The sequence below is a fragment of the Eucyclogobius newberryi genome, unplaced genomic scaffold (assembly GCF_026437365.1).
Source record: "Eucyclogobius newberryi isolate DKJ021-1_F unplaced genomic scaffold, fEucNew1.0.hap1 SCAF_196, whole genome shotgun sequence".
Classification (NCBI taxonomy): domain Eukaryota; kingdom Metazoa; phylum Chordata; class Actinopteri; order Gobiiformes; family Gobiidae; genus Eucyclogobius; species Eucyclogobius newberryi.
Genome location: NW_027315830.1, coordinates 3,744 through 26,899, shown reverse-complemented (window position 1 = coordinate 26,899; position 23,156 = coordinate 3,744). Strand labels below are relative to the sequence as shown.

General features: G+C 46.8%; 1 protein-coding gene across 1 annotated transcript in view; it reads right to left on the bottom strand.

Moving 5' to 3' along the window:
* The window catches only part of LOC140366855 (collagen alpha-1(XII) chain-like), a gene marked incomplete at its 5' end in the record, with an annotated part of 154,156 nt that extends 132,499 nt beyond the window's left edge, over positions 1-21,657 (bottom strand). Inside the window, one exon of the mRNA XM_072453040.1 lies at positions 21,298-21,657. Within this exon, the coding sequence (XP_072309141.1) occupies positions 21,298-21,657 (360 nt within the window). The remainder of the gene's footprint in view (positions 1-21,297) is intronic.
* Positions 21,658-23,156: the final 1,499 nt, after the last annotated feature.

The window sequence follows — 23,156 nt, the reverse complement described above, 5'->3', positions numbered from 1 at the left end:
CGTGTTCTGCGTGTTCTGTGTGTTCTGTGTGTTCTCTGTGTTCTGTGTGTTCTGTGTGTTCTGCATGTTCTGTGTGTTCTGTGTGTTCTGTGTGTTCTGCATGTTCTGTGAGTTCTGTGTGTTCTGCATGTTCTGTCTGCGTGTTCTGTGTGTTCTGCGTGTTCTGTGTGTTCTGTGTGTTCTGCATGTTCTGTGTGTTCTGCGTGTTCTGTGTGTTCTGCATGTTCTGCGTGTTCTGTGTGTTCTGTGTGTTCTGTGTGTTCTGTGTGTTCTGTGTGTTCTGCATGTTCTGTGAGTTCTGTGTGTTCTGTGTGTTCTGCATTTTCTGTGTGTTCTGCATGTTCTGCGTGTTCTGCGTGTTCTGCGTGTTCTGCGTGTTCTGCGAGTTCTGCGTGTTCTGCGTGTTCGGCGTGTTCGGCGTGTTCGGCGTGTTCGGCGTGTTCGGCGTGTTAGGCGTGTTCTGCGTGTTCTGTGTGTTCTGCGTGTTCTGCATGTTCTTTGTGTTCTGTGTGTTCTGCGTGTTCTGTGTGTTCTGTGTGTTCTGTGTGTTCTGTGTGTTCTGCTTGTTCTTTGTGTTCTGTGTGTTCTGTGTGTTCTACGTGTTCTGTGTGTTCTGCGTGTTCTGCATGTTCTTTGTGTTCTGTGTGTTCTGTGTGTTCTGTGTGTTCTGCATGTTCTGCGTGTTCTGTGTGTTCTGCCTGTGTTCTACGTGTTCTGTGTGTTCTGTGTGTTCTGTGTGTTCTGCCTGTTGCATGTTCTGCCTGTGTTCTGTGTGTTCTGCATGTTCTGCCTGTGTTCTGTGTGTTCTGCATGTTCTGTGTGTGCTGTGTGTTCTGCCTGTGTTCTGTGTGTTCTGCCTGTGTTCTGTGTGTTCTGTGTGTTCTCTGTGTTCTGCATGTTCTGTGTGTTCTGCATGTTCTGTGTGTTCTGTGTGTTCTGCATGTTCTGTGTGTTCTGTGTGTTCTCCATGTTCTGTGTGTTCTGCATGTTCTGTGTGTTCTGCATGTTCTGCGTGTTCTGTTTGTTCTGTGTGTTCTGTGTGTTCTGCGTGTTCTGTGTGTTCTACGTGTTCTATGTGTTCTGCATGTTCTGTGTGTTCTGCATGTTCTGCGTGTTCTGTGTGTTCTGCATATTCTGTGTGTTCTGCGTGTTCTTTGTGTTCTGTGTGTTCTGCAGGTTCTCAGTGTTCTGCGTGTTCTGTGTGTTCTGTGTGTTCTGTGTGTTCTGCATGTTCTGCGTGTTCTGTGTGTTCTGCATGTTCTGTGTGTTCTGCATGTTCTGCATGTTCTGTGTGTTCTGCATGTTCTGTGTGTTCTGTGTGTTCTGTGTGTTCTGTGTGTTCTGCATGTACTGTGTGTTCTGCCTGTGTTCTGTGTGTTCTGTGTGTTCTGCATGTTCTGTGTGTTTCGAATGTTCTGCTTGTTCTGTGTGTTCTGCATGTTCTGCATGTTCTGCGTGTTTTGCGTGTTCTGTGTGTTCTGTGTGTTCTGCATGTTCTGTGTGTTCTGCCTGTGTTCTGTGTGTTCTGTGTGTTCTGCATGTTCTGTGTGTTCTGTGTTCTGTGTGTTCTGTGTGTTCTGCATGTTCTGTGTGTTCTGTGTGTTCTGCCTGTGTTCTGTGTGTTCTGTGTGTTCTGCGTGTTCTGTGTGTTCTACGTGTTCTGTGTGTTCTGTGTGTTTTGTGTGTTCTGCATGTTCTGTGTGTTCTGCATGTCTGCGTGTTCTGCGTGTTCTGCGTGTTCTGTATGTTCTGTGTGTTCTGCATGTTCTGCGTGTTCTGCGTGTTCTGTGAGTTCTGTGTGTTCTGCGTGTTCTGTGTGTTCTGTGTGTTCTGCATGTTCTGTGTGTTCTGCGTGTTCTGTGTGTTCTGCATGTTCTGCGTGTTATGTGTGTTCTGTGTGTTCTGCATGTTCTGTGAGTTCTGTGTGTTCTGCGTGTTCTGCATGTTCTGCGTGTTCTGCGTGTTCTGCGTGTTCTGCGTGTTCTGCGAGTTCTGCGTGTTCTGCGTGTTCTGCGTGTTCGGCGTGTTCGGCGTGTTCTGCGTGTTCTGCGTGTTCTGCGTGTTCTGCGTGTTCTGCGTGTTCTGCATGTTCTTTGTGTTCTGCGTGTTCTGTGTGTTCTGTGTGTTCTGCATGTACTGTGTGTTCTGCCTGTGTTCTGTGTGTTCTGTGTGTTCTGCATGTTCTGCATGTTCTGCATGTTCTGTGTGTTTTGAATGTTCTGCTTGTTCTGTGTGTTCTGCATGTTCTGCATGTTCTGCGTGTTCTGCGTGTTCTGTGTGTTCTGTGTGTTCTGCATGTTCTGTGTGTTCTGCCTGTGTTCTGGGTGTTCTGTGTGTTCTGTGTGTTCTGCATGTTCTGTGTGTTCTCCCTGTGTTCTTTGTGTTCTGTGTGTTCTGCATGTTCTGTGTGTTCTGCATGTTCTGTGTGTTCTGTGTGTTCTGCATGTTTTGTGTGTTCTGTGTGTTCTGCCTGTGTTCTGTGTGTTCTGTGTGTTCTGCATGTTCTGTGTGTTCTACGTGTTCTGTGTGTTCTGTGTGTTTTGTGTGTTCTGCATGTTCTGTGTGTTCTGCATGTCCTCGTCTTCTGCGTGTTCTGCGTGTTCTGTGTGTTCTGTGTGTTCTGTGTGTTCTGCATGTTCTGCGTGTTCTGCGTGTTCTGCGTGTTCTGTGAGTTCTGCGTGTTCTGCGTGTTCTGTGTGTTCTGTGTGTTCTGTGTGTTCTGCATGTTCTGTGTGTTCTGTGTGTTCTGTGTGTTCTGCATGTTCTGTGAGTTCTGTGTGTTCTGCATGTTCTGTCTGCGTGTTCTGTGTGTTCTGCGTGTTCTGTGTGTTCTGTGTGTTCTGCATGTTCTGTGTGTTCTGCGTGTTCTGTGTGTTCTGCATGTTCTGCGTGTTCTGCGTGTTCTGTGTGTTCTGTGTGTTCTGTGTGTTCTGTGTGTTCTGCATGTTCTGTGAGTTCTGTGTGTTCTGTGTGTTCTGCATTTTCTGTGTGTTCTGCATGTTCTGCGTGTTCTGCGTGTTCAGCGTGTTCTGCGTGTTCTGCGAGTTCTGCGTGTTCTGCGTGTTCTGCGTGTTCGGCGTGTTCGGCGTGTTCGGCGTGTTAGGCGTGTTCTGCGTGTTCTGCGTGTTCTGCGTGTTCTGCATGTTCTTTGTGTTCTGTGTGTTCTGTGTGTTCTGTGTGTTCTGCGTGTTCTGTGTGTTCTGTGTGTTCTGCATGTTCTTTGTGTTCTGTGTGTTCTGTGTGTTCTACGTGTTCTGTGTGTTCTGCGTGTTCTGCATGTTCTTTGTGTTCTGTGTGTTCTGTGTGTTCTGTGTGTTCTGTGTGTTCTGCATGTTCTGCGTGTTCTGTGTGTTCTGCCTGTGTTCTACGTGTTCTGTGTGTTCTGTGTGTTCTGTGTGTTCTGCCTGTTGAATGTTCTGCCTGTGTTCTGTGTGTTCTGCATGTTCTGCCTGTGTTCTGTGTGTTCTGCATGTTCTGTGTGTGCTGTGTGTTCTGCCTGTGTTCTGTGTGTTCTGCCTGTGTTCTGTGTGTTCTGTGTGTTCTGTGTGTTCTGTGTGTTCTGCATGTTCTTTGTGTTCTTTGTGTTCTGTGTGTTCTGTGTGTTCTGTGTGTTCTACGTGTTCTGTGTGTTCTTTGTGTTCTGCATGTTCTGTGTGTTCTGCCTGTGTTCTCGGTGTTCTGTGTGTTCTGCATGTTCTGTGTGTTCTCCCTGTGTTCTCTGTGTTCTGTGTGTTCTGCATGTTCTGTGTGTTCTGATGTTCTGTGTGTTCTGTGTGTTCTGTGAGTTTTGTGTGTTCTGTGTGTTCTGTGTGTTCTGTGTGTTCTGCATGTTCTGGGTGTTCTGTGTGTTCTGTGTGTTCTGTGTGTTCTGTGTGTTATGCGTGTTCTGTGTGTTCTACGTGTTCTGCATGTTCTGTGTGTTCTGTGTGTTCTGCATGTTCTGCGTGTTCTGTGTGTTCTGCATATTCTGTGTGTTCTGCATATTCTGTGTGTTCTGTGTGTTCTGCATGTTCTGTGTGTTCTGCATGTTCTGTGTGTTCTGCGTGTTCTGCGTGATCTGTGAGTTCTGTGTGTTCTGTGTGTTCTGCATGTTCTGTGTGTTCTGTGTGTTCTCCATGTTCTGTGTGTTCTGTGTGTTCTGCATGTTCTGTGTGTTCTGTGTGTTCTACGTGTTCTGTGTGTTCTGCATGTTCTGTGTGTTCTGCATGTTCTGCGTGTTCTGTGTGTTCTGCATATTCTGTGTGTTCTGCGTGTTCTGTGTGTTCTTTGTGTTCTGTGTGTTCTGCAGGTTCTGCGTGTTCTGCGTGTTCTTTGTGTTCTGTGTGTTGTGCATGTTCTGCGTGTTCTGTGTGTTCTGCATGTTCTGTGTGTTCTGCATGTTCTGCATGTTCTGTGTGTTCTGCATGTTCTGTGTGTTCTGCATGTTTTGTGTGTTCTGCGTGTTCTGTGTGTTCTGTGTGTTCTGTGTGTTCTGCATGTACTGTGTGTTCTGCCTGTGTTCTGTGTGTTCTGTGTGTTCTGCATGTTCTGCATGTTCTGCATGTTCTGTGTGTTTTGAATGTTCTGCTTGTTCTGTGTGTTCTGCATGTTCTGCATGTTCTGCGTGTTCTGCGTGTTCTGTGTGTTCGTGTGTTCTGCATGTTCTGTGTGTTCTCCCTGTGTTCTGTGTGTTCTGTGTGTTCTGCATGTTCTGTGTGTTCTGCATGTTCTCTGTGTTCTGTGTGTTCTGCATGTTTTGTGTGTTCTGTGTGTTCTGCCTGTGTTCTGTGTGTTCTGCGTGTTCTGTGTGTTCTACGTGTTCTGTGTGTTCTGTGTGTTTTGTGTGTTCTGCATGTTCTGTGTGTTCTGCATGTCTGCGTGTTCTGCGTGTTCAGCGTGTTCTGTGTGTTCTGTGTGTTCTGTGTGTTCTGCATGTTCTGCGTGTTCTGCGTGTTCTGTGAGTTCTGCATGTTCTGCGTGTTCTGCGTGTTCTGTGTGTTCTGTGTGTTCTGTGTGTTCTGTGTGTTCTGTGTGTTCTGCATGTTCTGTGAGTTCTGTGTGTTCTGCATGTTCTGTCTGCGTGTTCTGTGTGTTCTGCGTGTTCTGTGTGTTCTGTGTGTTCTGCATGTTCTGTGTGTTCTGCGTGTTCTGTGTGTTCTGCATGTTCTGCGTGTTCTGTGTGTTCTGTGTGTTCTGTGTGTTCTCCGTGTTCTGTGTGTTCTGTGTGTTCTGCATGTTCTGTGAGTTCTGTGTGTTCTGTGTGTTCTGCATTTTCTGTGTGTTCTGCATGTTCTGCGTGTTCTGTATGTTCTGCGAGTTCTGCGTGTTCTGCGAGTTCTGCGTGTTCTGCGTGTTCTGCATGTTCTGCGTGTTCTGCGTGTTCTGCGTGTTCTGCATGTTCTTTGTGTTCTGTGTGTTCTGTGTGTTCTGTGTGTTCTGCGTGTTCTGTGTGTTCTGTGTGTTCTGTGTGTTCTGTGTGTTTTGCATGTTCTTTGTGTTCTGTGTGTTCTGTGTGTTCTACGTGTTCTGTGTGTTCTGTGTGTTCTGCATGTTCTTTGTGTTCTGTGTGTTCTGCGTGTTCTGGGTGTTCTGCGTGTTCTTTGTGTTCTGTGTGTTCTGCGTGTTCTGCGTATTCCGCGTGTTCTGTGTGTTCTGTGTGTTCTGTGTGTTCTGCGTGTTCTTTGTGTTCTGTGTGTTCTGTGAGTTCTGTGTGTTCTGCGTGTTCTGTGTGTTCTGTGTGTTCTGTGTGTTCTGCATGTTCTTTGTGTTCTGTGTGTTCTGTGTGTTCTGTGTGTTCTGCATGTTCTGCGTGTTCTGCGTGTTCTGTGTGTTCTGCATGTTCTGTGAGTTCTGTGTGTTCTGCATGTTCTGTCTGCGTGTTCTGTGTGTTCTGCGTGTTCTGTGTGTTCTGTGTGTTCTGCATGTTCTGTGTGTTCTGCGTGTTCTGTGTGTTCTGCATGTTCTGCGTGTTCTGTGTGTTCTGTGTGTTCTGTGTGTTCTCCGTGTTCTGTGTGTTCTGTGTGTTCTGCATGTTCTGTGAGTTCTGTGTGTTCTGTGTGTTCTGCATTTTCTGTGTGTTCTGCATGTTCTGCGTGTTCTGTATGTTCTGCGAGTTCTGCGTGTTCTGCGAGTTCTGCGTGTTCTGCGTGTTCTGCATGTTCTGCGTGTTCTGCGTGTTCTGCGTGTTCTGCATGTTCTTTGTGTTCTGTGTGTTCTGTGTGTTCTGTGTGTTCTGCGTGTTCTGTGTGTTCTGTGTGTTCTGTGTGTTCTGTGTGTTTTGCATGTTCTTTGTGTTCTGTGTGTTCTGTGTGTTCTACGTGTTCTGTGTGTTCTGCGTGTTCTGCATGTTCTTTGTGTTCTGTGTGTTCTGCGTGTTCTGGGTGTTCTGCGTGTTCTTTGTGTTCTGTGTGTTCTGCGTGTTCTGCGTATTCCGCGTGTTCTGTGTGTTCTGTGTGTTCTGTGTGTTCTGCGTGTTCTGCGTGTTCTGCATGTTCTTTGTGTTCTGTGTGTTCTGTGAGTTCTGTGTGTTCTGCGTGTTCTGTGTGTTCTGTGTGTTCTGTGTGTTCTGCATGTTCTTTGTGTTCTGTGTGTTCTGTGTGTTCTGTGTGTTCTGCATGTTCTGCGTGTTCTGCGTGTTCTGCGTGTTCTGCATGTTCTTTGTGTTCTGTGTGTTCTGTGTGTTCTGCATGTTCTGCGTGTTCTGTGTGTTCTGTGTGTTCTGTGTGTTCTGCGTGTTCTGTGTGTTCTGTGTGTTCTGTGTGTTCTGCATGTTCTGTTTGTTCTGTATGTTCTGCGTGTTCTGCATGTTCTTTGTGTTCTGTGTGTTCTGTGTGTTCTGTTTGTTCTGCGTGTTCTGTGTGTTCTGTATGTTCTGTGTGTTCTGTGTGTTCTGCATGTTCTGCGTGTTCTGTGTGTTCTGTGTGTTCTGTGTATTCTGTGTGTTCTGCATGTTCTGCGTGTTCTGTGTGTTCTGTGTGTTCTGTGTGTTCTGTGTGTTCTGCATGTTCTGTGTGTTCTCTGTGTTCTGTGTGTTCTGTGTGTTCTGTGTGTTCTGCATGTTCTGTTTGTTCTGTGTGTTCTGCGTGTTCTGCATGTTCTTTGTGTTCTGTGTGTTCTGTGTGTTCTGTTTGTTCTGCGTGTTCTGTGTGTTCTGTATGTTCTGTGTGTTCTGTGTGTTCTGCATGTTCTGCGTGTTCTGTGTGTTCTGTGTGTTCTGTGTATTCTGTGTGTTCTGCATGTTCTGCGTGTTCTGTGTGTTCTGTGTGTTCTGTGTGTTCTGTGTGTTCTGCATGTTCTGTGTGTTCTCTGTGTTCTGTGTGTTCTGAGTGTTCTGTGTGTTCTGCATGTTCTGTTTGTTCTGTGTGTTCTGCGTGTTCTGCATTTTCTTTGTGTTCTTTGTGTTCTGTGTGTTCTGTGTGTTCTGTGTGTTCTGCGTGTTCTGTGTGTTCTGGATGTTCTGCGTGTTCTGTGTGTTCTGCGTGTTCTGCATGTTCTGTGTCTTCTGCATGTTCTGTGTGTTCTCCCTGTGTTCTGTGTGTTCTGATGTTCTGTGTGTTCTGTGTGTTCTGTGTGTTCTGTGTGTGTTCTGTATGTTCTGTGTTCTGTGTGTTCTGTATGTTCTCTGTGTTCTGTGTGTTCTGCATGTTCTGTGTGTTCTGATGTTCTGCATGTTCTGTGTGTTCTGCATGTTCTGTGTGTTCTGTGTGTTCTGTGTGTTCTGTGTGTTCTGCATGTTCTGGGTGTTCTGTGTGTTCTGTGTGTTCTGCGTGTTCTGCGTGTTCTGTGTGTTCTACGTGTTCTGCGTGTTCTGCGTGTTCTGTGTGTTCTGCGAGTTCTGCGTGTTCTGCGTGTTCTGCGTGTTCTGCGAGTTCTGCGTGTTCTGCGTGTTCTGCGTGTTCTGCGTGTTCGGCGTGTTCGGCGTGTTCGGCGTGTTAGGCGTGTTCTGCGTGTTCTGCGTGTTCTGCGTTTTCTGCATGTTCTTTGTGTTCTGTGTGTTCTGTGTGTTCTGTGTGTTCTGTGTGTTCTGCGTGTTCTGTGTGTTCTGTGTGTCCTGTGTGTTCTGTGTGTTCTGCATGTTCTTTGTGTTCTGTGTGTTCTGCGTGTTCTGCATGTTCTTTGTGTTCTGTGTGTTCTGTGTGTTCTGTGTGTTCTGTGTGTTCTGCATGTTCTGCGTGTTCTGTGTGTTCTGCGTGTTCTGCATGTTCTTTGTGTTCTGTGTGTTCTGTGTGTTCTGCGTGTTCTGTGTGTTCTGTGTGTTCTGCATGTTCTGCGTGTTCTGCGTGTTCTGCGTGTTCTTTGTGTTCTGCGTGTTCTGTGTGTTCTGTGTGTTCTGCATGTTCTGCGTGTTCTGCGTGTTCTGCGTGTTCTGCGTGTTCTTTGTGTTCTGTGTGTTCTGTGTGTTCTGTGTGTTCTTTGTGTTCTGCGTTTTCTGCGTGTTCTGTGTGTTCTGCGTGTTCTGCGTTTTCTGCGTGTTCTGTGTGTTCTGCGTGTTCTGCGTGTTCTGCGTGTTCTGCGAGTTCTGCGTGTTCTGCGTGTTCTGCGTGTTCTGCGTGTTCTTTGTGTTCTGTGTGTTCTGCGTGTTCTGCGTGTTCTGCGTGGTCTGTGTGTTCTGTGTGTTCTGCATGTTCTGCGTGTTCAGCGTGTTCTGCATGTTCTTTGTGTTCTGTGTGTTCTGTGTGTTCTGTGTGTTCTGCGTATTCTGTGTGTTCTGTGTGTTCTGTGTGTTCTGCATGTTCTGCGTGTTCTGCATGTTCTTTGTGTTCTGTGTGTTCTGTGTGTTCTGTGTGTTCTGCATGTTCTGCATGTTCTGTGTGTTCTGTTTGTTCTGTATGTTCTGCGTGTTCTGCATGTTCTTTGTGTTCTGTGTGTTCTGTGTGTTCTGTGTGTTCTGTGTGTTCTGCGTGTTCTGTGTGTTCTGTATGTTCTGTGTGTTCTGTGTGTTCTGCATGTTCTGCGTGTTCTGTGTGTTCTGTGTGTTCTGCATGTTCTGCGTGTTCTGTGTATTCTGTGTGTTCTGCATGTTCTGCGTGTTCTGTGTGTTCTGTGTGTTCTGTGTGTTCTGTGTGTTCTGCATGTTCTGTGTGTTCTCTGTGTTCTGTGTGTTCTGTGTGTTCTGTGTGTTCTGCATGTTCTGTTTGTTCTGTGTGTTCTGCATGTTCTTTGTGTTCTTTGTGTTCTTTGTGTTCTGTGTGTTCTGTGTGTTCTGTGTGTTCTGTGTGTTCTGCGTGTTCTGTGTGTTCTGTATGTTCTGCGTGTTCTGTGTGTTCTGCGTGTTCTGCATGTTCTGTGTGTTCTGCATGTTCTGTGTGTTCTCCCTGTGTTCTCTGTGTTCTGTGTGTTCTGCATGTTCTGTGTGTTCTGATGTTCTGTGTGTTCTGTGTGTTCTGTGAGTTCTGTGTGTTCTGTGTGTTCTGTGTGTTCTGCATGTTCTGTGTGTTCTCCCTGTGTTCTCTGTGTTCTGTGTGTTCTGCATGTTCTGTGTTTTCTGATGTTCTGCATGTTCTGTGTGTTCTGCATGTTCTGTGTGTTCTGTGTGTTCTGTGTGTTCTGTGTGTTCTGTGTGTTCTGTGTGTTCTACGTGTTCTGCATGTTCTGTGTGTTCTGTGTGTTCTGCGTGTTCTGTGTGTTCTACGTGTTCTGCATGTTCTGTGTGTTCTGTGTGTTCTGCATGTTCTGCGTGTTCTGTGTGTTCTGCATATTCTGTGTGTTCTGCGTGTTCTGCGTGTTCTGTGTGTTCTGCATGTTCTGTGTGTTCTGTGTGTTCTGCAGGTTCTGCGTGTTCTGTGTGTTCTGTGTGTTCTGCATGTTCTGCGTGTTCTGTGTGTTCTGCATGTTCTGTGTGTTCTGCATGTTCTGTGTGTTCTGTGTGTTCTGCATGTTCTGTGTGTTCTGCATGTTCTGTGTGTTCTGCGTGTTCTGTGTGTTCTGCATGTTCTGTGTGTTCTGCATGTTCTGTGTGTTCTGTGCGTTCTGCATGTTCTGTGTGTTCTGCCTGTGTTCTGTGTGTTCTGTGTGTTCTGCATGTTCTGTATATTCTGCATGTTCTGTGTGTTCTGTGTGTTCTGCGTGTTCTGTGTGTTCTGTGTGTTCTCCATGTTCTGTGTGTTCTCTCTGTTCTGCATGTTCTGTGTGTTCTGCATGTTCTGCGTGTTCTGAGTGTTCTGTGTGTTCTGTGTGTTCTGCATGTTCTGTGTGTTCTCCCTGTGTTCTGTGTGTTCTGTGTGTTCTGCATGTTCTGTGCGTTCTGCATGTTCTGTGTGTTCTGTGTGTTCTGCATATTCTGTGTGTTCTATGTGTTCTGCCTGTGTTCTGTGTGTTCTGTGTGTTCTGCGTGTTCTGTGTGTTCTACGTGTTCTGTGTGTTCTGTGTGTTTTGTGTGTTCTGCATGTTCTGTGTGTTCTGCATGTCTGCGTGTTCTGCGTGTTCTCTGTGTTCTGTGTGTTCTGCATGTTCTGCGTGTTCTGCGTGTTCTGCGTGTTCTGCGTGTTCTGTGAGTTCTGCGTGTTCTGCGTGTTCTGCGTGTTCTGTGTGTTCTGTGTGTTCTGTGTGTTCTGCATGTTCTGTGTGTTCTGTGTGTTCTGCATGTTCTGTGAGTTCTGTGTGTTCTGCGTGTTCAGTGTGTTCTGTGTGTTCTGCATGTTCTGTGTGTTCTGCGTGTTCTGTGTGTTCTGCATGTTCTGCGTGTTCTGTGTGTTCTGTGTGTTCTGTGTGTTCTCCGTGTTCTGTGTGTTCTGTGTGTTCTGTGTGTTCTGCATTTTCTCTGAGTTCTGTGTGTTCTGTGTGTTCTGTGTGTTCTGTGTGTTCTGCGTGTTCTGCGTGTTCTGCATGTTCTGCGAGTTCTGCGTGTTCTGAGTGGTCTGCGTGTTCTGCGAGTTCTGCGTGTTCTGCGTGTTCTGTGTGTTCTGTGTGTTCTGCATGTTCTGTGTGTTCTGCGTGTTCTGTGTGTTCTGCATGTTCTGCGTGTTCTGTGTTTTCTGTGTGTTCTGTGTGTTCTCCGTGTTCTGTGTGTTCTGTGTGTTCTGCATTTTCTGTGTGTTCTGCATGTTCTGCGTGTTCTGCGTGTTCTGCGTGTTCTGTATGTTCTGCGAGTTCTGCGTGTTCTGCGTGTTCTGCGTGTTCTGTATATTCTGCATGTTCTGTGTGTTCTGTGTGTTCTGCGTGTTCTGTGTGTTCTCCATGTTCTGTGTGTTCTCTCTGTTCTGCATGTTCTGTGTGTTCTGCATGTTCTGCGTGTTCTGAGTGTTCTGTGTGTTCTGTGTGTTCTGCATGTTCTGTGTGTTCTCCCTGTGTTCTGTGTGTTCTGTGTGTTCTGCATGTTCTGTGCGTTCTGCATGTTCTGTGTGTTCTGTGTGTTCTGCATATTCTGTGTGTTCTATGTGTTCTGCCTGTGTTCTGTGTGTTCTGTGTGTTCTGCGTGTTCTGTGTGTTCTACGTGTTCTGTGTGTTCTGTGTGTTCTGCATGTTCTGTGTGTTCTCCGTGTTCTGTGTGTTCTGTGTGTTCTGTGTGTTCTGCATGTTCTGTGAGTTCTGTGTGTTCTGTGTGTTCTGCATTTTCTGTGTGTTCTGCATGTTCTGCATGTTCTGCGTGTTCTGCGTGTTCTGCGTGTTCTGCATGTTCTGCGAGTTCTGCGTGTTCTGAGTGTTCTGCGTGTTCTGCGAGTTCTGCGTGTTCTGCGTGTTCTGTGTGTTCTGTGTGTTCTGCATGTTCTGTGTGTTCTGCGTGTTCTGTGTGTTCTGCATGTTCTGCGTGTTCTGTGTGTTCTGTGTGTTCTGTGTGTTCTCCGTGTTCTGTGTGTTCTGTGTGTTCTGCGTGTTCTGTGAGTTCTGTGTGTTCTGTGTGTTCTGCATTTTCTGTGTGTTCTGCATGTTCTGCGTGTTCTGCGTGTTCTGTGTGTTCTGATGTTCTGCGAGTTCTGCGTGTTCTGCGTGTTCTGCGTGTTCTGTGTGTTCTGTGTGTTCTGATGTTCTGTGTGTTCTGTGAGTTCTGTGTGTTCTGTGTGTTCTGTGTGTTCTGTGTGTTCTGCATGTTCTGCGTGTTCTTTGTGTTCTGCGTGTTCTGCGTGTTCTGCGAGTTCTGCGTGTTCTGCGTGTTCTGCGTGTTCTGCGTGTTCTTTGTGTTCTGTGTGTTCTGCGTGTTCTGCGTGTTCTGCGTGGTCTGTGTGTTCTGTGTGTTCTGCATGTTCTGCGTGTTCAGCGTGTTCTGCATGTTCTTTGTGTTCTGTGTGTTCTGTGTGTTCTGTGTGTTCTGCGTATTCTGTGTGTTCTGTGTGTTCTGTGTGTTCTGCATGTTCTTTGTGTTCTGTGTGTTCTGTGTGTTCTGCATGTTCTTTGTGTTCTGTGTGTTCTGTGTGTTCTGTGTGTTCTGTGTGTTCTGCATGTTCTGCGTGTTCTGCGTGTTCTGCATGTTCTTTGTGTTCTGTGTGTTCTGTGTGTTCTGTGTGTTCTGCATGTTCTGCATGTTCTGTGTGTTCTGTTTGTTCTGTATGTTCTGCGTGTTCTGCATGTTCTTTGTGTTCTGTGTGTTCTGTGTGTTCTGTGTGTTCTGTGTGTTCTGCGTGTTCTGTGTGTTCTGTATGTTCTGTGTGTTCTGTGTGTTCTGCATGTTCTGCGTGTTCTGTGTGTTCTGTGTGTTCTGCATGTTCTGTGTGTTCTCTGTGTTCTGTGTGTTCTGTGTGTTCTGTGTGTTCTGCATGTTCTGTTTGTTCTGTGTGTTCTGCATGTTCTTTGTGTTCTTTGTGTTCTTTGTGTTCTGTGTGTTCTGTGTGTTCTGTGTGTTCTGTGTGTTCTGCGTGTTCTGTGTGTTCTGTATGTTCTGCGTGTTCTGTGTGTTCTGCGTGTTCTGCATGTTCTGTGTGTTCTGCATGTTCTGTGTGTTCTCCCTGTGTTCTCTGTGTTCTGTGTGTTCTGCATGTTCTGTGTGTTCTGATGTTCTGTGTGTTCTGTGTGTTCTGTGAGTTCTGTGTGTTCTGTGTGTTCTGTGTGTTCTGCATGTTCTGTGTGTTCTCCCTGTGTTCTCTGTGTTCTGTGTGTTCTGCATGTTCTGTGTTTTCTGATGTTCTGCATGTTCTGTGTGTTCTGCATGTTCTGTGTGTTCTGTGTGTTCTGTGTGTTCTGTGTGTTCTGTGTGTTCTGTGTGTTCTGCATGTTCTGTGTGTTCTGTGTGTTCTGCGTGTTCTGTGTGTTCTACGTGTTCTGCATGTTCTGTGTGTTCTGTGTGTTCTGCATGTTCTGCGTGTTCTGTGTGTTCTGCATATTCTGTGTGTTCTGCGTGTTCTGCGTGTTCTGTGTGTTCTGCATGTTCTGTGTGTTCTGTGTGTTCTGCAGGTTCTGCGTGTTCTGTGTGTTCTGTGTGTTCTGCATGTTCTGCGTGTTCTGTGTGTTCTGCATGTTCTGTGTGTTCTGCATGTTCTGTGTGTTCTGTGTGTTCTGCATGTTCTGTGTGTTCTGCATGTTCTGTGTGTTCTGCGTGTTCTGTGTGTTCTGCATGTTCTGTGTGTTCTGCATGTTCTGTGTGTTCTGTGTGTTCTGCATGTTCTGTGTGTTCTGCCTGTGTTCTGTGTGTTCTGTGTGTTCTGCATGTTCTGTATATTCTGCATGTTCTGTGTGTTCTGTGTGTTCTGCGTGTTCTGTGTGTTCTGTGTGTTCTCCATGTTCTGTGTGTTCTCTCTGTTCTGCATGTTCTGTGTGTTCTGCATGTTCTGCGTGTTCTGAGTGTTCTGTGTGTTCTGTGTGTTCTGCATGTTCTGTGTGTTCTCCCTGTGTTCTGTGTGTTCTGTGTGTTCTGCATGTTCTGTGCGTTCTGCATGTTCTGTGTGTTCTGTGTGTTCTGCATATTCTGTGTGTTCTATGTGTTCTGCCTGTGTTCTGTGTGTTCTGTGTGTTCTGCGTGTTCTGTGTGTTCTACGTGTTCTGTGTGTTCTGTGTGTTTTGTGTGTTCTGCATGTTCTGTGTGTTCTGCATGTCTGCGTGTTCTGCGTGTTCTGCGTGTTCTCTGTGTTCTGTGTGTTCTGCATGTTCTGCGTGTTCTGCGTGTTCTGCGTGTTCTGCGTGTTCTGTGAGTTCTGCGTGTTCTGCGTGTTCTGCGTGTTCTGTGTGTTCTGTGTGTTCTGTGTGTTCTGCATGTTCTGTGAGTTCTGTGTGTTCTGCGTGTTCAGTGTGTTCTGTGTGTTCTGCATGTTCTGTGTGTTCTGCGTGTTCTGTGTGTTCTGCATGTTCTGCGTGTTCTGTGTGTTCTGTGTGTTCTGTGTGTTCTCCGTGTTCTGTGTGTTCTGTGTGTTCTGTGTGTTCTGCATGTTCTCTGAGTTCTGTGTGTTCTGTGTGTTCTGTGTGTTCTGTGTGTTCTGCGTGTTCTGCGTGTTCTGCATGTTCTGCGAGTTCTGCGTGTTCTGAGTGGTCTGCGTGTTCTGCGAGTTCTGCGTGTTCTGCGTGTTCTGTGTGTTCTGTGTGTTCTGCATGTTCTGTGTGTTCTGCGTGTTCTGTGTGTTCTGCATGTTCTGCGTGTTCTGTGTTTTCTGTGTGTTCTGTGTGTTCTCCGTGTTCTGTGTGTTCTGTGTGTTCTGCGTGTTCTGTGAGTTCTGTGTGTTCTGTGTGTTCTGCATTTTCTGTGTGTTCTGCATGTTCTGCGTGTTCTGCGTGTTCTGCGTGTTCTGTATGTTCTGCGAGTTCTGCGTGTTCTGCGTGTTCTGCGTGTTCTGTATATTCTGCATGTTCTGTGTGTTCTGTGTGTTCTGCGTGTTCTGTGTGTTCTCCATGTTCTGTGTGTTCTCTCTGTTCTGCATGTTCTGTGTGTTCTGCATGTTCTGCGTGTTCTGAGTGTTCTGTGTGTTCTGTGTGTTCTGCATGTTCTGTGTGTTCTCCCTGTGTTCTGTGTGTTCTGTGTGTTCTGCATGTTCTGTGCGTTCTGCATGTTCTGTGTGTTCTGTGTGTTCTGCATATTCTGTGTGTTCTATGTGTTCTGCCTGTGTTCTGTGTGTTCTGTGTGTTCTGCGTGTTCTGTGTGTTCTACGTGTTCTGTGTGTTCTGTGTGTTTTGTGTGTTCTGCATGTTCTGTGTGTTCTGCATGTCTGCGTGTTCTGCGTGTTCTGCGTGTTCTCTGTGTTCTGTGTGTTCTGTGTGTTCTGCATGTTCTGTGTGTTCTCCGTGTTCTGTGTGTTCTGTGTGTTCTGTGTGTTCTGCATGTTCTGTGAGTTCTGTGTGTTCTGTGTGTTCTGCATTTTCTGTGTGTTCTGCATGTTCTGCGTGTTCTGCGTGTTCTGCGTGTTCTGCATGTTCTGCGAGTTCTGCGTGTTCTGAGTGTTCTGCGTGTTCTGCGAGTTCTGCGTGTTCTGCGTGTTCTGTGTGTTCTGTGTGTTCTGCATGTTCTGTGTGTTCTGCGTGTTCTGTGTGTTCTGCATGTTCTGCGTGTTCTGTGTGTTCTGTGTGTTCTGTGTGTTCTCCGTGTTCTGTGTGTTCTGTGTGTTCTGCGTGTTCTGTGAGTTCTGTGTGTTCTGTGTGTTCTGCATTTTCTGTGTGTTCTGCATGTTCTGCGTGTTCTGCGTGTTCTGTGTGTTCTGATGTTCTGCGAGTTCTGCGTGTTCTGCGTGTTCTGCGTGTTCTGTGTGTTCTGATGTTCTGTGTGTTCTGTGAGTTCTGTGTGTTCTGTGTGTTCTGTGTGTTCTGTGTGTTCTGCATGTTCTGCGTGTTCTGCGTGTTCTGCGTGTTCTGTGAGTTCTGCGTCTTCTGCGTGTTCTGCGTGTTCTGTGTGTTCTGTGTGTTCTGTGTGTTCTGCATGTTCTGTGTGTTCTGTGTGTTCTGTGTGTTCTGCATTTTCTGTGAGTTCTGTGTGTTCTGCGTGTTCTGCGTGTCTGTGTGTTCTGTGTGTTCTGCATGTTCTGTGTGTTCTGCGTGTTCTCTGTGTTCTGCATGTTCTGCGTGCTCTGTGTGTTCTGTGTGTTCTGTGTGTTCTCCGTGTTCTGTGTGTTCTGCATTTTCTGTGTGTTCTGCATGTTCTGCGTGTTCTGCGTGTTCTGCGTGTTCTGCGAGTTCTGCGTGTTCTGCGTGTTCTGCGTGTTCTGCGAGTTCTGCGTGTTCTGCGTGTTCTGCGTGTTCTGTGTGTTCTGTGTGTTCTGCATGTTCTGTGTGTTCTGCGTGTTCTGCATGTTCTGCGTGTTCTGCGTGTTCTGTGTGTTCTGTGTGTTCTGCATGTTCTGTGTGTTCTGCGTGTTCTGTGTGTTCTGCATGTTCTGCGTGTTCTGTGTGTTCTGTGTGTTCTCCGTGTTCTGTGTGTTCTGTGTGTTCTGTGTGTTCTGCATGTTCTGTGAGTTCTGTGTGTTCTGTGTGTTCTGCATTTTCTGTGTGTTCTGCATGTTCTGCGTGTTCTGCGTGTTCTGCGTGTTCTGCGAGTTCTGCGTGTTCTGCGTGTTCTGCGTGTTCTGCGAGTTCTGCGTGTTCTGCGTGTTCGGCGTGTTCGGCGTGTTAGGCGTGTTCTGCATGTTCTTTGTCTTCAGTGTGTTCTGTGTGTGCTGTGTGTTCTGCGTGTTCTGTGTGTTCTGTGTCTTCTGTGTGTTCTGTGTGTTCTGTGTGTTCTGTGTGTTCTGCATGTTCTGCGTGTTCTGTGTGTTCTGCGTGTTCTGCATGTTCTTTGTGTTCTGTGTGTTCTGTGTGTTCTACGTGTTCTGTGTGTTCTGTGTGTTCTGCATGTTCTTTGTGTTCTGTGTGTTCTGCGTGTTCTACGTGTTCTGTGTGTTCTGTGTGTTCTGCATGTTCTGCGTGTTCTGTGTGTTCTGCGTGTTCTGCATGTTCTTTGTGTTCTGTGTGTTCTGTGTGTTCTGCGTGTTCTGCGTATTCTTTGTGTTCTGTGTGTTCTGTGTGTTCTGCGTGTTCTGCATGTTCTGCGTGTTCTGCGTGCTCTGCGTGTTCTGCGTGTTCTGCGTGTTCTTTGTGTTCTGTGTGTTCTGTGTGTTCTGCGTTTTCTGCGTGTTCTGTGTGTTCTGTGTGTTCTGCGTGTTCTGCATGTTCTTTGTGTTCTGTGTGTTCTACGTGTTCTGTGTGTTCTGCGTGTTCTGCATGTTCTTTGTGTTCTGTGTGTTCTGTGTGTTCTGTGTGTTCTGCGTGTTCTGCATGTTCTGCGTGTTCTGCGTGTTCTGCGTGTTCTGCGTGTTCTTTGTGTTCTGTGTGTTCCTTGTGTTCCTTGTGTTCTGCGTGTTCTGCGTGTTCTTTGTGTTCTGTGTGTTCTGCGTGTTCTGCGTGTTCTGCGAGTTCTGCGTGTTCTGCGTGTTCTGCGTGTTCTGCGTGTTCTTTGTGTTCTGTGTGTTCTGCGTGTTCTGCGTGTTCTGTGTGTTCTGTGTGTTCTGCATGTTCTGCGTGTTCTGCGTGTTCTGTGTGTTCTGCGTGTTCTGTGTGTTCTGCATGTTCTGCGTGTTCTGTGTGTTCTGCGTGTTCTGTGTGTTCTGTGTTTTCTGTGTGTTCTGCGTGTTCTGCATGTTCTGCGTGTTCTGCGTGTTCTGCATGTTCTTTGTGTTCTGTGTGTTCTGTGTGTTCTGTGTGTTCTGCATGTTCTGCGTGTTCTGTGTGTTCTGTGTGTTCTGCATGTTCTTTGTGTTCTGTGTGTTCTGTGTGTTCTGTGTGTTCGACGTGTTCTTTGTGTTCTGCGTGTTCTGCGTGTTCTGCGAGTTCTGCGTGTTCTGTGTGTTCTGCGTGTTCTGCGTGTTCTGCGTGTTCTGCGTGTTCTTTGTGTTCTGTGTGTTCTGCGTGTTCTTTGTGTTCTGTGTGTTCTGCGTGTTCTGCATGTTCTGCGTGTTCTGCGTGTTCTGCGTGTTCTGCATGTTCTTTGTGTTCTGTGTGTTCTGTGTGTTCTGTGTGTTCTACGTGTTCTGTGTGTTCTGCGTGTTCTGCATGTTCTGCATGTTCTTTATGTTCTGCGTGTTCTGCGTGTTCTTTGTGTTCTGTGTGTTCTGCGTGTTCTGCGTGTTCTGTGTGTTCTGTGTGTTCTGCATGTTCTGCGTGTTCTGCGTGTTCTGTGTGTTCTGCGTGTTCTGTGTGTTCTGCATGTTCTGCGTGTTCTGTGTGTTCTGCGTGTTCTGTGTGTTCTGTGTTTTCTGTGTGTTCTGCGTGTTCTGCATGTTCTGCGTGTTCTGCGTGTTCTGCATGTTCTTTGTGTTCTGTGTGTTCTGTGTGTTCTGTGTGTTCTGCATGTTCTGCGTGTTCTGTGTGTTCTGTGTGTTCTGCATGTTCTTTGTGTTCTGTGTGTTCTGTGTGTTCGACGTGTTCTTTGTGTTCTGCGTGTTCTGCGTGTTCTGCGTGTTCTGCGTGTTCTGCGTGTTCTTTGTGTTCTGTGTGTTCTGCGTGTTCTTTGTGTTCTGTGTGTTCTGCGTGTTCTGCATGTTCTGCGTGTTCTGCGTGTTCTGCGTGTTCTGCATGTTCTTTGTGTTCTGTGTGTTCTGTGTGTTCTGTGTGTTCTACGTGTTCTGTGTGTTCTGCGTGTTCTGCATGTTCTGCATGTTCTTTATGTTCTGTGTGTTCTGTGTGTTCTGTGTGTTCTACGTGTTCTGCGTGTTCTGCGTGTTCTGCATGTTCTTTGTTTTCTGTGTGTTCTGCGTGTTCTGTGTGTTCTGCATGTTCTGCGTGTTCTGCGTGTTCTGCATGTTCTTTGTGTTCTGTGTGTTCTGTGTTTTCTGTGTGTTCTGCGTGTTCTGTGTGTTCTGTGTGTTCTGTGTGTTCTGCATGTTCTTTGTGTTCTGTGTGTTCTGTGTGTTCTGCATGTTCTTTGTGTTCTGTGTGTTCTGTGTGTTCTGCATGTTCTGCGTGTTCTGCGTGTTCTGCGTGTTCTGCGTGTTCTGTGTGTTCTGTGTGTTCTGCGTGTTCTGTGTGTTCTGTGTGTTCTTTGTGTTCTGTGTGTTCTGCATGTTCTGCATGTTCTGCGTGTTCTGTGTGTTCTGTGTGTTCTGCATGTTCTGCATGTTCTGCGTGTTCTGCGTGTTCTGTGTGATCTGCGTGTTCTGTGTGTTCTGCATGTTCTGTGTGTTCTGCATGTTCTGCGTGTTCTGTGTGTTCTGCATGTTCTGCGTGTTCTGTGTGTTCTGCGTGTTCTGCGTTTTCTTTGTGTTCTGTGTGTTCTGCGTGTTCTGCGAGTTCTGCGTGTTCTGCGTGTTCTGCGTGTTCTGCGTGTTCTGTGTGTTCTGCGTGTTCTGCGTGTTCTGTGTGTTCTGCATGTTCTGCGTGTTCTGCGTGTTCTGCATGTTCTTTGTGTTCTGTGTGTTCTGTGTTTTCTGTGTGTTCTGCGTGTTCTGTGTGTTCTGTGTGTTCTGTGTGTTCTGCATGTTCTTTGTGTTCTGTGTGTTCTGTGTGTTCTGCATGTTCTTTGTGTTCTGTGTGTTCTGTGTGTTCTGCATGTTCTGCGTGTTCTGCGTGTTCTGCGTGTTCTGCGTGTTCTGCATGTTCTTTGTGTTCTGTGTGTTCTGTGTGTTCTGCATGTTCTGCGTGTTCTGTGTGTTGTGTGTTCTGTGTGTTCTGCGTGTTCTGTGTGTTCTGTGTGTTCTTTGTGTTCTGCGTGTTCTGCATGTTCTGCATGTTCTGCGTGTTCTGTGTGTTCTGTGTGTTCTGCATGTTCTGCGTGTTCTGCGTGTTCTGTGTGTTCTGCGTGTTCTGTGTGTTCTGCATGTTCTGTGTGTTCTGCATGTTCTTTGTGTTCTGTGTGTTCTGTGTGTTCTGCGTGTTCTGCGTGTTCTGCGTGTTCTGCATGTTCTTTGTGTTCTGTGTGTTCTGTGTGTTCTGCATGTTCTGCGTGTTCTGTGTGTTCTGTGTGTTCTGTGTGTTTTGCGTGTTCTGTGTGTTCTGTGTGTTCTTTGTGTTCTGTGTGTTCTGCATGTTCTGTGTGTTCTGTGTGTTCTTTGTGTTCTGTGTGTTCTGCATGTTCTGCATGTTCTGCGTGTTCTGTGTGTTCTGTGTGTTCTGCATGTTCTGCATGTTCTGCGTGTTCTGCGTGTTCTGTGTGATCTGCGTGTTCTGTGTGTTCTGCATGTTCTGTGTGTTCTGCATGTTCTGCGTGTTCTGTGTGTTCTGCATGTTCTGCGTGTTCTGTGTGTTCTGCGTGTTCTGCGTTTTCTTTGTGTTCTGTGTGTTCTGCGTGTTCTGCGAGTTCTGCGTGTTCTGCGTGTTCTGTGTGTTCTGTGTGTTCTGTGTGTTCTGTGTGTTCTGCGTGTTCTGTGTGTTCTGTGTGTTCTTTGTGTTCTGCGTGTTCTGCATGTTCTGCATGTTCTGCGTGTTCTGTGTGTTCTGTGTGTTCTGCATGTTCTGCGTGTTCTGCGTGTTCTGTGTGTTCTGCGTGTTCTGTGTGTTCTGCATGTTCTGTGTGTTCTGCATGTTCTTTGTGTTCTGTGTATTCTGTGTGTTCTGCGTGTTCTGCGTGTTCTGCGTGTTCTGCATGTTCTTTGTGTTCTGTGTGTTCTGTGTGTTCTGCATGTTCTGCGTGTTCTGTGTGTTCTGTGTGTTCTGTGTGTTTTGCGTGTTCTGTGTGTTCTGTGTGTTCTTTGTGTTCTGTGTGTTCTGCATGTTCTGCATGTTCTGCGTGTTCTGCGTGTTCTGTGTGTTCTTTGTGTTCTGTGTGTTCTGCATGTTCTGTGTGTTCTGTGTGTTCTGCATGTTCTTTGTGTTCTGTGTGTTCTGTGTGTTCTGTGTGTTCTGCATGTTCTTTGTGTTCTGTGTGTTCTGTGTGTTCTGCATGTTCTTTGTGTTCTGTGTGTTCTTTGTGTTCTGTGTGTTCTGCGTGTTCTGTGTGTTCTTTGTGTTCTGTGTGTTCTGCATGTTCTGCGTGTTCTGCGTGTTCTGCGTGTTCTGCATGTTCTTTGTGTTCTGCGTGTTCTTTGTGTTCTGTGTGTTCTGTGTGTTCTGTGTGTTCTGTGTGTTCTGCATGTTCTGTGTGTTCTGCATGTTCTGTGTGTTCTGCGTGTTCTGCGTGTTCTGCGTGTTCTGCGTGTTCTGCATGTTCTTTGTGTTCTGCGTGTTCTTTGTGTTCTGTGTGTTCTGTGTGTTCTGTGTGTTCTGTGTGTTCTGCATGTTCTGTGTGTTCTGCATGTTCTGTGTGTTCTGCGTGTTCTGCGTGTTCTGTGTGTTCTGCGTGTTCTGCGTGTTCTGCGTGTTCTGCATGTTCTTTGTGTTCTGCGTGTTCTTTGTGTTCTGTGTGTTCTGTGTGTTCTGTGTGTTCTGTGTGTTCTGCATGTTCTGTGTGTTCTGCATGTTCTGTGTGTTCTGCGTGTTCTGCGTGTTCTGTGTGTTCTGTGTGTTCTGTGTGTTCTGTGTGTTCTGCATGTTCTGTGTGTTCTGCATGTTCTGCCTGTGTTGTACCTTCGGTTCTCTCGAAGCCGCTCACTTCTTCACTCTCTCTCTCGTTGTACTCGGCCTTGACCCAGACCTGGAAGTCGGTCTCTGGACTGAGCGCGTCCAGAACCGTGCTGCGCTGACCTCCCTCTGACCTCTGACCTCCCTCTGACCTCTGACCTCCCTCTGACCTCTGACCTCCCTCTGACCTCTGACCTCCCTCTGACCTCTGACCTCCTGGAACCCGCTTCAGTCCAGACTCGTCTGAGAACCTGGACTTCCACCGGACCGAGTAGAACTGGACTGGACCAGGAGCATCTGACCACGAGAGCCTGAAACTGGACTCAGTCACTTCTGAGGTCCTGAGGTCCCGAGGACGTCCCACCTCTGAGGAGACAAGAGGGAGGGTTAGGACTAAAGCAGGACTAAAGCAGGACTAAAGCAGGACTAAAGCAGGACTAAAGCAGGACTAAAGCAGGTCTAAAGCAGGACTAAAGCAGGACTAAAGCAGGACTAAACCAGGACTAAAGCAGGTCTAAAGCAGGTCTAAAGCAGGACTAAAGCAGGACTAAAGCAGGACTAAAGCAGGACTAAAGCAGGTCTAAAGCAGGACTAAAGCAGGACTAAAGCAGGACTAAAGCAGGTCTAAAGCAGGACTAAAGCAGGACTAAAGCAGGACTAAAGCAGGACTAAACCAGGTCTAAAGCAGGACTAAAGCAGGACTAAAGCAGGTCTAAAGCAGGACTAAAGCAGGACTAAAGCAGGTCTAAAGCAGGTCTAAAGCAGGACTAAAGCAGGACTAAAGCAGGTCTAAAGCAGGACTAAAGCAGGACTAAAGCAGGACTAAAGCAGGACTAAAGCAGGTCTAAAGCAGGACTAAAGCAGGACTAAAGCAGGACTAAACCAGGACTAAAGCAGGACTAAAGCAGGTCTAAAGCAGGACTAAAGCAGGACTAAAGCAGGTCTAAAGCAGGACTAAAGCAGGACTAAAGCAGGACTAAAGCAGGACTAAAGCAGGTCTAAAGCAGGTCTAAAGCAGGACTAAAGCAGGACTAAAGCAGGTCTAAAGCAGGACTAAAGCAGGACTAAAGCAGGTCTAAAGCAGGTCTAAAGCAGGACTAAAGCAGGACTAAAGCAGGACTAAAGCAGGTCTAAAGCAGGACTAAAGCAGGACTAAAGCAGGACTAAAGCAGGACTAAACCAGGTCTAAAGCAGGACTAAAGCAGGACTAAAGCAGGTCTAAAGCAGGACTAAAGCAGGACTAAAGCAGGACTAAAGCAGGTCTAAAGCAGGACTAAAGCAGGACTAAAGCAGGACTAAACCAGGACTAAAGCAGGACTAAAGCAGGTCTAAAGCAGGACTAAAGCAGGACTAAACCAGGACTAAAGCAGGACTAAAGCAGGACTAAAGCAGGTCTAAAGCAGGACTAAAGCAGGACTAAAGCAGGTCTAAAGCAGGACTAAAGCAGGACTAAAGCAGGACTAAAGCAGGACTAAAGCAGGTCTAAAGCAGGTCTAAAGCAGGACTAAAGCAGGACTAAAGCAGGACTAAAGCAGGACTAAAGCAGGTCTAAAGCAGGACTAAAGCAGGACTAAAGCAGGTCTAAAGCAGGTCTAAAGCAGGACTAAAGCAGGACTAAAGCAGGTCTAAAGCAGGACTAAAGCAGGACTAAAGCAGGTCTAAAGCAGGTCTAAAGCAGGACTAAAGCAGGACTAAAGCAGGTCTAAAGCAGGACTAAAGCAGGACTAAAGCAGGACTAAAGCAGGACTAAAGCAGGTCTAAAGCAGGACTAAAGCAGGACTAAAGCAGGACTAAAGCAGGACTAAAGCAGGTCTAAAGCAGGACTAAAGCAGGACTAAAGCAGGTCTAAAGCAGGTCTAAAGCAG